The sequence below is a fragment of the Salmo salar genome, chromosome 29, assembly GCF_965601325.2.
Source record: "Salmo salar chromosome 29, fSalSal1, whole genome shotgun sequence".
NCBI lineage: Eukaryota > Metazoa > Chordata > Actinopteri > Salmoniformes > Salmonidae > Salmo > Salmo salar.
The window spans coordinates 5,127,978-5,143,660 of NC_138319.1; the positions used below are offsets into that span (position 1 = coordinate 5,127,978).

Here is a 15,683-nt window from a genome sequence, read left to right on the forward strand (position 1 = left end):
TAATACTCCTTACGTTGTATGTGAATGAGCTGCTTTGGCATCTTGAAGTCCCCAGGGTAGAGGGACTCGTAGTAGGCGATGTTGCTCCCTGCTTCGGGGACGGGGATGACCATGTTGTCCCGTTTCTCCCCATACACCTGCTGTGCCGAGATAGCCCGCTGTAGATGGTGCTCCTGTGGGGGAGGAAGGTAAAGGTCAGTAGGCCTACACTACAACTGCGGCAGGTAAAAAATGTATTATACGCAATTACACCAAAAATCTAACTGAGCACACTTTCTAATGTTACAAAAACTATGATTAAGAGTAAGTAATAAATGGGGTATAAATGCTTAATTTCATTTTTGTGACCGGTGTCTTTTAACCAATGTTAAAATAAATTATTTAGATACAATAATAAAAACAAACATATCTACAACTGAATATTAAGCATCAAAGTGCCTGTCCTGCCACAAAATGCTGAGTGATAGTGCTTATTTATTATTATAGTTCAGGGATCTACGCTGATATTTTTTAAATTTTTACAATGAGCACATGTGCGCTTAAGTAGAAGCACACAAATAAAATGTAGGAAACAAAGAACTTCTGAAACTCGTCAGTCTATTCTTGTTCTGAGAAATGAAGGCGATTCCATTCTATTCAAGGCATAGCCTTCATTTCTCAGAACAAGAATAGACTGACGAGTTTCAGAATTAAGTTTTGTTTCTAGCCATTTTGAGCCTGTAATCGAACCCACAAATGCTAATACTCCAGATACTCAACGAGTCTAAAGGCCAGTTTTATTGCTTCTTTAACAAGCACAACAGTATTCAGCTGTGCTAATATAATTGCAAAAGGGTTTTCTAAATGATCTATTAGCCTTTTAAAATGATAAACTTGGATTAGCTAACACAACGTGCCATTGGAACACAGGAGTGATGTTTCTGATAATGGGCCTCTGTACGCATTTATAGATATTCCATTAATTTGCTGCCGTTTCCAACTACAATAGGCATTTTACGTTTATTTTCTAGCTGGTGCTCACATTGCCTCCATTGTTGTTTTCCTTACAAATAACAACTGTGTGTGGATGTGTGCATTCCTATCAAAGTAAGTGCCCTTTTTCTGTATATCATGTTGTCGTTTCTACTGTAGCATGAAATATGTATGTATGCATGTAGTTTTATAATGCATTCCGATTATTGCATAAATTGTAATGGACACCTATGATATGTGTAAAATACTTTTTTGAAGGTCGTACTAATTATAATGAGCTAATGCTAAGCTATTTGCCAGCTATGTGTGGCGCCATGTTTGTTGACATTATACAATGCATTCTGGGTGTCACGTAAACATCTATCAGACCAAAAATGTATTGAGGTCAAGGAATGGTTCACTCATCTTTCGAGTAAACTTCCGGAAGTGAATGAAGGTAAGTAACTGATCGTAGACATCACACCCCCTTCAAGATGCATACTGTAAACAGACCAAACTAATCTTGTCTCTTATTACCTTTGGTTGACGTGAAAAACATGGTGGCACACACAAACTACCCATCGATGGATTACGTAAACATTTCTAGGAAGTGTTTTACTCAAATATTTCAAATCATGTTGAGCTCACCCGTGAAGTATTACAAATAGTAATTGCTATTAGCAACATTTACGTCATTTAGCAGACGCTCTTATCCAGAGCGACTTACAAATTGGCTAATTCATATTGTGGTCTGTCAGCCTAGAGTTTTCTAAATATGCTTGTGTTACGTCAAGCTCTCCTTATTTAGCGCTAGGACGAATGTAGTCCACATTTTCTGGTTTGGATGATTATGTATGCTGTTGCTATTTCTGTGAATGTCTTAACATTGCATTCCAAAATAAACTTGTCACATTCAGGACATGACTTTGTAAGGATTGTGTTTGTGCAAAATGGTTCTGGAAAAAATGTGTGGCTAGCTCAAACGCTGACTGTTGCATCAATCGAAACTGGACGTTCTAGGTGAGCTTTCTAATCCAACCGGTTTAAGCATTCGTGGCAGGGACCAGTGTAGAATGTTCACACACGCTTGTTGGTACCTGTGAAAAGGTTAAGCCCTCCCAGCAATTCAACATAGGCTTACACCCCAGTAGGTCCAGTCTCCCCATCCGAGGTCACATTCACAGTACTCATCCAATTTTAATTCACATTATGGGGGAAATCAATTCAGGGGAATTCGAGGTCGGACGTTCAGCATCCTCAGATCAACTCAAAACAATATCAGTACAGGTGAGTCTATAAACTTTGGGATACATGTACACACACTCAAGTTCTCATTAGGTTGGTTGAGACGCTAGAAACAGTTGGGCAGTCCCAGACAAAAAAAAAAATCAACCGAGTGTTTTTTCGACCAATCGATTAGTAGAAAATGTAAAACATTTATTTTTCCATATACAGACACACCCTATGTTTGAATAAAATTAACTATACACACACATATATATAGGTTACTTTAGCCCTATTCGCACGGGACTAGTATTACTACAGAACATCGGTTATGTAATTATCACCCCAGCATGTCTGTTTTTCCAGTGGACGATTCGGGCGGGATTAGTTTTACCCCTGTAATATTTTTTTTCTCCCCTCATTCAAAATGAACCACTATGATGTCAGCCTGGAGGCTCTTCTAGACGAAGACATTTCAAAGGTGTAGGGATAGCCTAATATTGGCCTAACGGGCCTTCAGTTCAAAGAAAGTCAAAATAATAACGCATATCAATAAGAACCATGAACCGTAACCTATGCAGACATTTAATTAACTGAAGAATGTCAATTCATTGGCACAATATCTACTTCATCTTTTGAAAGAGAAGTATGGCACAAGGAAAGTTGGTGTGACTAAACAGTTCTTTCATCTGTAGGCTACGTGCATAGCACCTTGTTTTAACCTCTTACATCTAGACGTTCCGCTAGCGGAACACCTGCTCCAACATCCAATGATGGGCGTGGCGCGAAATACAAACTCCTCAAAAATACAAAAACTTCAATTTTTCAAACATATGACTATTTCACAGCATTTTAAAGATAAGACTCTCCTTTATCTAACCACACTGTCCGATTTCAAAAAGGCTTTACAACGAAAGCAAAACATTAGATTATGTCAGCAGAGTACCAAGCCAGAAATAATCAGACACCCATTTTTCAAGCTAGCATATAATGTCACAAAAACCCAGAAGACAGCTAAATGCAGCACAAACCTTTTATGATCTTCATCAGATGACAACCCTAGGACATTATGTTATACAATACATGCATGTTTTGTTCAATCAAGTTCATATTTATATCAAAAACCAGCTTTTTACATTAGCATGTGACGTTCAGAACTAGCATACCCCCCGCAAACTTCCGGCGAATTCACTAAGAATTTACTAAATTACTCACGATAAAAGTTCACAAAAAGCATAACAATTATTTAAAGAATTATAGATACAGAACTCCTCTATGCACTCGATATGTCCAATTTTAAAAAAGCTTTTTGGTGAAAGCACATTTTGCAATATTCTAAGTACATAGCCCAGGCATCACGGGCTAGCTATTTAGACACCCGGCAAGTTTAGCACTCACCAATATCAGGTTTACTATTATAAAAGTTTGATTACCTTTTGTTGTCTTCGTCAGAATGCACTCCCAGGACTGCTACTTCAATAACAAATGTTGGTTTGGTCCAAAATAATCCATCGTTATATCCGAATAGCGGCGTTTTGTTCGTGCGTCCCAGACACTATCTGAAATGGTAAATCAGGGTCGGGCGCATGGCGCAATTCGTGACAAAAAAAAAATCGAAATATTCCATTACCGTACTTCGAAGCATGTCAACCGCTGTTTAAAATCCATTTTTATGCCATTTTTCTCGTAAAAAAGCGATAATATTCCGACCGGGAATCTCCTTTTAGCTAAACAGAGGAAAGAAAACAAAGCATTCGGTCGACGCGGGCACGCGCCTGAGTCTCACAGTACTGTAACCAGCCACTAGCCAAACACGCTACTTTGTTTCAGCCAGAGCCTGCAAAGCCACGATTCAGCTTTTTGCCGCCTTCTGAGACCCTATGGCAGCCGTAGGAAGTGTCACGGGACAGCTAAGATCCTCACTCTTCAATAAACAGAGACAAGAAGAACGACACCTTGTCAGACAGGCCACTTCCTGCCTGAAACCTTGTCAGGTTTTTGCCTGCCAAATGAGTTCTGTTATACTCACAGACACCATTCAAACAGTTTTAGAAACTTTAGGGTGTTTTCTATCCATATGTAATAAGTATATGCATATTCTAGTTACTGGGTAGGAGTGGTAACCAGATTAAATCGGGCACGTTTTTTATCCAGCCGTGAAAATACTGCCCCCTAGCCATAACAGGTTAAGCATCAATTTGTTCCCATGTTCTTATCCAAACTGGGTGCAGCACCTGTTTAAATCTAATATCACTCAAAACGCAGGGATGACGATTCACACGGGATAAGTATTATCAGAGGACCTGAGAGTTTGCTGAAAAACAGTAGGTTTTTAGGGCTAGGATAACTTCCTTGCCAAGTAAAAATTACCAAGATGGCAGAGTCGGACAGCACAAAAATTACAGATGTGGCGATTTGTGTTTGTGCACAATTACATTAACTGAGCTCCCCAGTAAAGTGTATCCCGTTTGAATAGGGCTTTTGCCTGATTCTTTAAGCACTGCAATATTTTTTTAACACAAATTACTAAAGAGGGAGCCAGAGATCAATATAGCCTAAGCAAAAAAAAAGTAAAAAATAAAATATATACAAATAAAAAAAAATAATCACTGCTCGTGATCAGCTACACGAGCGGTAGGCAACCTTCTCCATTTGGAACGCTAAGTTGTCGTACCATCTCTACTGATCTGCGTGCCAGTTGTGATTGTCGTGGAAGTTTCATTTCAGTTATAATCAAGTCTTAATATCTCAAAATCAATGTCATGTGGTTTTAATCAAAATTCTAAAAGTAACTTTATTGCCATTGCCAATAAGTAAAAATTGCCTACATAAAGCCAACAAATACTTTTTTTTTTTAAGAATTACGGCCAGCAGGAACAAAATATCCTGATAAAAATAAACATCCTATCAATCACATTGGCTATGCATGGTCTGTCTGCATTCGTCTGCCTGCTGTGACCGCGCTTTGTTACAATGAATTACTGAACAAAACGCACCAACAAAACGGAGGTTTTGGATATAAAGAGGGACTTTATCTAACATTTGTGTAACATGGAGTCTTGGAAGTGCAACCATATGAAAATCAAAGGTAAGTGATTAATTTTATCGCTATTACTGACTTTTGTTACTCTTGGCTGCTAACTGTTTGTAATGATTTGTCTGCTGGGCGCTGTTCTCAGATAATCGCATCGTTTGCTTTCGCCGTAAAGTATTTTTGAAATCTGACACGGCGGCTGGATTAACAACAAGATAAGCTTTATTTTGATGTATTGCACTTGTGATGTTATGAAAGTTAAATAGTTATAGTCATTTAATTTGGCGCTCTGCAATTTCACTTGATGTTGGCTAGGTGGGACGGTAGCGTCCCACACCCCCTAGAGAGGTTAACAGAGAAGCTAGTATCTGAAGCTAGTCTACAAACATTAACAGGCCAGTCTTAGGTCTTCTGTTAGCAGTTGAAGCAAATCATGATGCAACACGATTAATCAAATTCAGATAAAAAATTAGACAGACGTGCAATTTCCATAAATAGCAAGAGGCTGCGATTCTCGTTTTATTTTTACAATCCATTAATACAACAAAACTAGACTTACGATACCGCCAATGAAATAAGCTAGATTCTATTCATTCACTCCCTACATGCATAGAGGATGCTGACCAACCACAAGCAGGCTCTCACACTGCATGTACATGCTGGCCAATCACAAATGTCCCTGTGTACACTGCGCAATTAGACGCTGGTGATGAGAGAAAGGGCTTTACCTCAGTAGACATCGGAAATATGAGTGCTGCGAGTGCTAACGAGATTGATTTAGTGCCAAAGAAAGGCGTCTTCAGTGGTATGTCAGTATTTATGCAACAGACAAACCAATAAACCAAATGCAAGTGTTGCGCAAAAAGTGCTCCAGTGTTGTGGCGACTAATGTATTCAAATCATTTATAGAACTATCCCCTACTTTACGACAACTGCAAGGTGAAAAAAGCTCTCGACAGCAGCAAAGCCCCTCAGCTACAGCCAGCCACCTATGTTAACCTGTCAAGGTATAGGGGGCAGTATTTTCGATTTCGGATGAAAAGCGTGCCCAGAGTAAACGGCCACTCGGGCCCAGAGTCAAATATTTGCATATTATTAGTAGATTTGGATAGAAAACACTCTGAAGTTTCTAAAACTGGTTGAATGGTGTCTGTGAGTATAACAGAACTCATACGGCAGGCCAAAACCTGAGAAGATTCTGTACAGGAAGTACCCTGTCTGACCATTTGTTGGCCTTCTTTGCCATCTCTATCCAAAACAAAGGATCTCTGCTGTTACGTGACACTTCCTACGGCTGCCATGGGCTCTCAGAAGGCAGCAAAAAGCTGAATCCTGGCTTTGCAGGCTCTGGTTGAAAAAAAGTAGCGCGTTTGGGTAGTGGCTGGTTACAGTACTGTGAGACTCAGGCGCGTGCCCGCGTCGACCGAATGCTTTGTTTTCTTTCCTCTGTTTACCTAAACGGAGATTCCCGGTCGGAATATTATCGCTTTTTTACGAGAAAAATTGCATAAAAATGGATTTTAAACAGCGGTTGACATGCTTCGAAGTACGGTAATGGAATATTTAGATTTTTTTTGTCACGAATTGCGCCATGCGCACGACCCTTATTTACCCTTTCAGATAGTGTCTGGAACGCACAAACAAAACGCCGCTATTTGGATATAACGATGGATTATTTTGGACCAAACCAACATTTGTTATTGAAGTAGCAGTCCTGGGAGTGCATTCTGACGAAGACAACAAAGGTAATCAAACTTTTGTAATAGTAAATCTGACTTGTCAGGGCTAAACTTGGTGGGTGTCTAAATGGCTAGCCGTGATGGCTGGGCTATCAACTGAGAATATTGCAAAATGTGCTTTCACCGAAAAGCTATTTTAAAATCGGACACCTCGATTGCACAAAGGAGTTCTGTATCTATAATTCTTAAAATAATTGTTATGCTTTTTGTGAACGTTTATCGTGAGTAATTTAGTAAATTGTTAGCGAATTCCCCGGAAGTTTGCGGGGGGTATGCTAGTTCTGAACGTCACATGCTAATGTAAAAAGCTGGTTTTTGATATAAATATGAACTTGATTGAACAAAACATGCATGTATTGTATAACATAATGTCCTAGGGTTGTCATCTGATGAAGATCATCAAAGGTTAGTGCTGCATTTAGCTGTCTTCTGGGTTTTTGTGACATTATATGCTAGCTTGAAAAATGGGTGTCTGATTATTTCTGGCTGGGTACTCTGCTGACATAATCTAATGTTTTGCTTTCGTTGTAAAGCCTTTTTGAAATCGGACAGTGTGGTTAGATTAACGAGAGTCTTGTCTTTAAAATGCTGTAAAATAGTCATATGTTTGAGAAATTGAAGTAATAGCATTTCTAAGGTATTTGAAAATCGCGCCACGGGATTCACTGGTAAGTTGCTAGCTAGGTTTGGCATTTGCCAGAACACCAATATTGGCAAATTCGCCACTGGCGCCCTGTGCTCTTCACAGATGAAAGCAGGTTCACACTGAGCACGTGACAGACGTGACAGTCTGGAGCAGCCGTGGAGAACGTTCTGCTGCCTGCAACATCCTCCAGCATGACCGGTTTGGCGGTGGGTCAGTCATGGTGTGGGGTAGCATTTCTTTGGGGGGGCCGCACAGCCCTCCATGTGCTCGCCAGAGGTAGCCTGACTGCCATTAGGTACCGAGATGAGATCCTCAGACCCCTTGTGAGACCATATGCTGGTGCGGTTGGCCCTGGGTTCCTCCTAATGCAAGACAATGCTAGACCTCATGTGGCTGGAGTGTGTCAGCAGTTCCTGCAAGAGGAAGGCATTGATGCTATGGAATGGCCCGCCCGTTCCCCAGACCTGAATCAGATTGAGCACATCATGTCTCGCTCCATCCACCAACGCCACGTTGCACCACAGACTGTCCAGGAGTAGGCGGATGCTTTAGTCCAGGTCTGGGAGGAGATCCCTCAGGAGACCATCCGCCACCTCATCAGGAGCATGCCCAGGCGTTGTAGGGAGGTCATACAGGCACGTGGAGGCCACACACACTACTGAGCCTCATTTTGACTTGTTTTAAGGACATTACATCAAAGTTGGATCAGCCTGTAGTGTGGTTTTCCACTTTAATTTTGTGTGACTCCAAATCCAGACCTCCATGGGTTGATAAATTGGATTTCCATTGATTATTTTTGTGTGATTTTGTCAGCACATTCAACTATGTAAAGAAAAAAAGTATTTAATAAGATTATTTCATTCATTCAGATCTAGGATGTGTTATTTTAGTGGTCCCTTTATTTTTTTGAGCAGTATATATATATATATATATATATATATATATATATATATATATATATATATATATATATATATATATAATAAATAAATAAATAAATAAATAAATAATGTCAGAAAAGACTTTAGGGGTTCAGCAGCTGAGCTTGTGAAACCCTTTCGCATTAGTTGTCTTAATTATTATTCCTCTTCTTCCGTAAAGCCAAATTAAAATGCTAATTCTCGTGAGATAAGGCCAAGGAGAGTGCAACCTGGCATGATGGTGAAGGGCCACACCCTCTCATGCAATGCCATGCCAAAAGGCCACATGGTGGTGCTATAACAATCGATTTAACATGGAAACTTTGTAAGGTCATGCCCCTAACCCAGTTTGACCTAGTCATGAAATTCAGCACATAGGTCCCTCTCCAAAAACAAATCTGCCTCAGCCATTACAATTTTTTATTTTTAAGTTACACTTAAAAGGCTACTTCTCTGAAACTTCACTTGTGGCATCTACGGACAAAGTTCCCCAAACGCAACATTTCCCAGACTAGTATTGACCAATACACATTCACGTGGGCGTGGTCTGGCACATAAATCAGTCACGGATATTCGTATTTTAACAAAACTTGGTACCTGTTCCAAACACTGAAGACTTAACATGTTCAAGCACGGTCAGATCGACCACACAGTGGCGCTATAATGCACCCATGTTAATATAGCTTAATCTGTTGATTCCAGGTGATGAAATTTGGCACACATGCTCAGGGATATGAGTCTAGCTAACCTGTAAAGTATGGTTCAGTTACGCCGCATGGTGGCGCTGTTAGACATGAAAAAACCGTCATGCAAGCTCATTGGCTCATATCAGCCATACTGTTTGCACTAGAGTCCTGGAAAAAGTTGCATTTAAGACATGGGTACAGAGATGTCATAACAAATTTGGTGCCAAATCGGTCCAGGAGAAGACGTTTTAAAGTGGTCAACATCTTTGAAAATAGTCCAAAATACCTCATAAGCATAACATTTATTGGATAACCTGTTCAATGTATTGTTCTGATATTTGGTAAGTGTGGTAAACAGTACTGAAGTAGCTCATCTTTGCGCAATGTGTCCTGATGGTGGCACAGTGGGCCCACAGCTGAATCCTGGCAACTGTTGTGGCACTCACTAATTAATAAATGAATACACTCCAGACAACCATATTGGAAGGATAGACTGTTGCTTTGGTAATGTGACCATGTCACCGACAGGATGTTCATATCAGATATGATAGCCTATAAAGTAAATAAAGAATTAAACTCTCAAAGAGCCGTTTTTGAAGGTCTCAGCATGGCCCCCATTACACCCATTAGGCCTAAGGCAACTCACACACACCGCTGAACTCCAGGCAGGGTGAAAACTTGCATAAGGAACCAATTGGAAGCAGGCCTGAATAAGACTCTTTTGCACGCTCCTCTGGAGAATGCCAGGCAGCGACCCACTAACCTGAATCACAGCTGACCTGACGATAGCAAAATTACTCACAGCTGCTAGACTGAGCTTAGTGAAGTTGGGGACCTTCCTCTACTAATGTGTACGCACATGGTAGTGAAAGGATGTCTATGAATGAAACAATCAATGAACAAAATAGTCACAGCAGGGAGAAAGACCGTACATTAGATCATTCATCTAGCTTATCCATAGCTCAGGTAGCCTACCTTCTTATGGCCTAGCAGCATTAGCTAAGGCAGGTGCAACATGTAGTGTGGGTGATAAACAGAAAAGCACCCTGATGTTATGAAAATCCATGATACAGAAACCTTGCTACAAGCATCAGCTTACTTGCCTCAGTGCTAGTATTTGTGCCATCATGCCAATTCCTTTTCAATCAATGCCAACTCCATGTTTTGGCATGACAATGTCAAGAGCAGAAACATCTGATACCATTAGACTACCTGATACACACAGCTAGGACACCTAGGCTAAAACAGAAATACAGGTGGGAAAGTTGTGCAGCCTATTTTCACAGGGACATGCATTTCCCTCAATTTAATGTTCCCCCGAGGAACAGGACACCAATAAAAAAAAAGTGGCCTCCAGCAGGTGTTCATTAGACAAGCTGATTGCCTGGGCCCAAGTCAAAATAGGTGTACTATATACAGTTGAAGACAGAAGTTTACATACACTTAGGTTGGAGTCATTAAAACTCATTTTTTCAACCACTCCACAAAGTTCTTGTTAACAAACTATAGTTTCAGCAAGTCGATTAGGACATTACTTTGTGCATGACACAAGAAGTTTTTCCAACAATTGTTTACAGACAGATTATTTCACTTATAATTCACTGTATCACAATTCCAGTGGGTCAGAAGTTTACATACACTAAGTTGACTGTGCCTTTACACAGCTTGGAAAATTCCTGAAAATTATGTCATGGCTTTAGAAGCTTCTGATAGGCTAATTGACATCATTTGAGTCAATTGGAGGTGTACCTGTGGATGTATTTCAAGGCCTACCTTCAAACTCAGTGCCTCTTTGCTTAACATCATGGGAAAATCAAAAGAAATCAGCAAAAAAAAATGTAGACCACAAGTCTGGTTCATCCTTGGGTGCATTTTCCAAACGCCTGAAGGTACCACGTTCATCTGTACAAACAATAGTATGCAAGTATAAATGCCATGGGACCACAGCGGTCATTCCGCTCAGGAAGGAGATGTGTTCTGTCTCCTAGAGATGAACGTACTTGTGAGAAATGTGAAAATCAATCCCAGAACAGCAAATGATCTTGTGAAGATGCTGGAGAAAACGGGTACAAAAGTATCTATATCCACAGTAAAACGAGTCCTATATCCTGAAAGGCCGCTCAGCAAGGAAGAAGACACTGCTCCAAAACCGCTATAAAAAAAGCCAGAGTACGGTTTGCAACTGCACATGGGGACAAAGATCGTACTTTTTGGAGAAATGTCCTCTGGTCTGATGAAACAAAAATAGAACTGTTTGGCCATAATGACCATCATTATGTTTGGAGGAAAAAGGGGGAGGCTTGTAAGCCGAAGAACACCATCCCAACCGTGAAGCACGCGGTGGCAGCATCATGTTGTGGGGGTGCTTTGCTGCAGGAGGGTCTGGTGCACTTCACAAAATAGATGGCATCATCAGGCAGGAAAATGATGTGGATATATTGAAGCAGCATCTCAAGACATCAGTCAGGAAGGTAAAGCTTGGTCACAAATGGGTCTTCCAAATGGACAATGACCCCAAGCATACTTCAAAAGTTGTGACAAAATGGCTTAACCTCTTGGGGCTAGGTGGGACGCTAGCGTGCCACCCGTGGTGCACTCCATCAACAGCAGGTGCATTTCAAGAGCGGCAAATTTGAATCCAAATAAATGTCAAAATTCAAATTTTTCAAAAATACAACTATGTTACACCATTTGAAAGATAAACATCTCCTTAATCTAACCACGTTTTACGATTTCAAAAAGGTTTTACGGCGAAAGCATAAATTTAGAGTATGTTAGGACAGTACATTTACAAGAGTTGTGTGTAATGTTTTGTCAAGTCAAAGACAGGGTCACCAAAACCATAAAACCAGCTAAAATGATGCACTAACCTTTTACAATCTCCATCAGATGACACTCCTAGGACATTATGTTAGACAATGCATGCATTTTTAGTTCTATCAAGTTCATATTTATATCCAAAAACAGCGTTTTACTATGGCATTGATGTTGAGGAAATCGTTTCCCTCCAATAACCGGCAGTCAAGTAAGCGTAAGAAATTAAATAATTAAAATTAGAAAACATTGGTAAAATATTATATTGTCATTTAAAGAATTATAGATTTACATCTCTTGAACGCAATCAACTTGCCAGATTTAAAAATAACCTTACTGGGAAATCACACTTTGCAATAATCTGAGCACTGCGCCCAGAAAAATACGCGTTGCGATACAGACTAGACGTCATGTTGGGGAGATCTAAAATCGAAAATACTATGTAAATAATCCATTACCTTTGATTCTCTTCATCAGATGTCACTTCCAGGTATCACAGGTCCATAACGAATGTAGTTTTGTTCAAAAAAGCTCATCATTTATGTCCAAAAATCTCCGTCTTGTTAGCACATGATCTAAGCCAGCCGGACTTCTCGTCATGAACGAGGGGAAAAAATATATTTACGTTCGTTCAAACATGTCAAACGTTGTATAGCATAAATCATTAGGGCCTTTTTTAACCAGAACATGAATAATATTCAAGGTGGACGAATGCATACTCTTTTATAACGTATTGGAACGAGGGTACCCAAGATGAACTCGCGCGCAAGGTGTCTAATGGGCCATCATCGTTCCATGGCTCTTGTTCGGTCAGATCTCCCTCCAGAAGACTCAAAACACTTTGTAAAGGCTGGTGACATCTAGTGGAAGCAATAGGAAGTGCCAAAATATTCCTAAACCCCTGTGTTTTTCAATGGGATAGGTTTAAAGTCAATACAACACATCAGGTATCCACTTCCTGTCAGAAAATGTCTCAGGGTTTTGCCTGCCAAATGAGTTCTGTTATACTCACAGACACCATTCAAACAGTTTTGGAAACTTTAGAGTGTTTTCTATCCATATATAATAAGAATATGCATATTCTAGTTACTGGGTAGGATTAGTAACCAGATTAAATCGGGTACATTTTTTTTATCCAGACGTGCAAATGCTGCCCCCTAGACCCAACAGGTTAAGGACAACAAAGTCAAGCTATTGGAGTGGCCATCACAAAGCCCTGACCTCAATCCTATAGAAAATTTGTGGACAGAACTGAAAAAGCATGTACGAGCAAGGAGGCCTACAAACCTGACTCAGTTACACCAGCTCTGTCAGGAATAGGTCAAAATTCTTATTGTGGGAAGCTTGTGGAAGGCTATCCAAAACATTTGACCCAAGTTAAACAATTTAAAGGCAGTGCTACCAAATACTAATTGAGAGCATGTAAACTTCTGACCCACTAGGAATGTGATGAAAGAAATAAAAGGGCTGCTCAACCCTCTTCCTGGAGATCTACGTTTCAGTCGAACCGTAATTTAGCATCGCTGATTGAGCTAGTTTCGGTCTTGAGCAGCTAATTAGTAGAATCAGGTGTGTTAATTTAGGGTTGACTGAAAACCTACAGAACTGTAGATCTCCAGGAAAAGGGTTGGGCAGCCCTGATATTTTTATTTTACTAGGCAAGTCAGTAAGAACAAATTATTGTTTTCAATGACGGTCTAGGAACAGTGGGTTAGCTGCTTTGTTCAGGGGCAGAATGACAGATTTTTACCTTGTCAGCTCAGGGATTCGATCTTGCAACCTTTCAGTTATAAGCCCAACGTTCTAACCACTAGGCTACCTGCCGCCCCAAACTGGGCGAGGCATACAGGGAATAACTGACTCATAGCCAATCTGTTCAGTCAGACAATGGCATCCGCTAAAGGTAAGAGTTGTGTAATCAAAGGTAGAAGCAGGCCAATTTTCTCTTACGTTCAATTAAATTAAAATGGTCGTCACAGGCCTGTTCAAGACCGAGTTCAGTATTCAAGTAGGTTTTATAATTACGGCCTTAGTGCAGATTCTGTTTTGATTGACAGATTTAAGTAGCCGCCTAGTGTGTATAGTAAATTCTAGTAAAGTAACAGATGCAACAGCACTGCACTCAAATCATGCAGCATATGTCAACATTTCAGCAGGGACATTAGCTAGGTGTACTGTACTGTTTCAGCAGGGATGTTAGCTATTAGGCTAGGTGGTGTATTGTCAGTGTGGAAGATTATGAAACACTGGCTCAGTCTGACTCATGTTCCTCTTGAAGGATTACAAAACTCAAACTGGGCGAGGCAGGCAGGGGTTGGAAATTGTTCACTACATGGGACACAGCTTAGCGCATGCATTCTCAAACCTTTTTGGGCCGGGAACCCCTTTCTGTTACAGCAAAGTCATCAGGAACGCCCTCAAAACAACTTGAGTGAGAGAAATAGCATGAAGAGTTTTAGTCTCGGATCCCGTGAAGGAACATTTAAGGCCCGCCTCTTGGCATTGGAGAGAATGTTGCAGTTTTGAAGTTCATTTCCTACAATTTATGCTTTGGCCACAAATACAGGTATAGAATGTGTCAACATTATTTGGGTATGAGTTAAAAGAATATTAACTTTAAAAGTGAGATTGACTGGACAGTTACTTTAAATTACAGTACATTTAAGTAAAAAAAAAAAAACATTTTGGGGGAACACAAGAAATAGAGTTAAAAAGTGGAGAACTGTCCATAAAAATATATTCCTGTGAGCCTCCCAGGCCCATGTTGTGCAGGGTTAACAAGATCAATTGTAGATCAGGGATGGGAAACTAGTCCGAGGGCTGGAGCTGTGCCGTTTTCTCCCCCATCCATAGAAAAAGACAGCTGATTAAACTGCATTCTAAACAGAAGATGATTAGTTGATTACTGAAGTGTGTGTTAGCTGGGGCAAAGGGTTACACCAATCAGGCCCCCGAGGACTGGAGTAGCCCATCCCTGTTGTAGATTAATAATATCACATTGTTTTGTATTACACGCTTAACTTATTCTAAGGATCCTTTGGCCAAAATATGTTTAATCAGTTAAAAAAATATATATTTTGTGATCTGGCTGCGGACCCACTACAGTACCTTCATGGATCCCACTTTGAGAACCCCTGGCCTAGCGCTCACCCGTCGTACAAAGTATCAAACAAATCCAAGATCTCAAACAGGTTAGGCACAGTCCATTCAGTAACCAAGTAGCTTAATTGTGCAAAGACAAATCCACCAAGACAAGAATAATCAATTTGGACTTAATGAAGCTAGAGGACAGTCAAGGAAAAAGACATAGGTCAAGCCAAACAGTCTTCTATTTCTTAGAGGGGTAAGCAACCCTGTTCCTGCAGTGCTACATGATTTTGTTCAAACTAGGGACAACACCTGCCCAACTGAGCTAATTGATCAGTTCATTGAATGCCTAAAATTCAACACACCTGGTCTTGCAAATCTGTTAAATCAAAAATAGGGTTGCCTACCCCAGTCCTAGAGCAAGCATGAGGGGAAACAATACATCCAACATTCCATAAAAACTGCATAAAACATTGAGATGTATAAAATATGCATGCTGTTGATTCCTATATGGTTTCACTATAGGCGGCCAGCCACAGAGCTTTGCTTTCCAGATTTAAAACAACCTGGTCAGGGAAAGCT

The 15,683-nt window shown here is 40.3% G+C and overlaps 1 protein-coding gene across 4 annotated transcripts in view; it reads right to left on the reverse strand.

Moving 5' to 3' along the window:
• LOC106590037 (enhancer of polycomb homolog 1) overlaps positions 1-15,683 on the reverse strand; it is a 136,628-nt gene that overhangs the window by 85,055 nt on the left and 35,890 nt on the right. For 3 of the 4 annotated variants that reach the window (XM_045710952.2, XM_045710953.2, XM_045710951.2), the window contains one exon: positions 14-173. The exons of the other annotated variant lie outside the window; for it this stretch is intronic. In XM_045710952.2, the coding sequence (XP_045566908.2) occupies positions 14-113 (100 nt within the window). In that variant the 5' untranslated portion in view covers positions 114-173. The remainder of the gene's footprint in view (positions 1-13; positions 174-15,683) is intronic. 4 annotated transcript variants of the gene reach the window in all.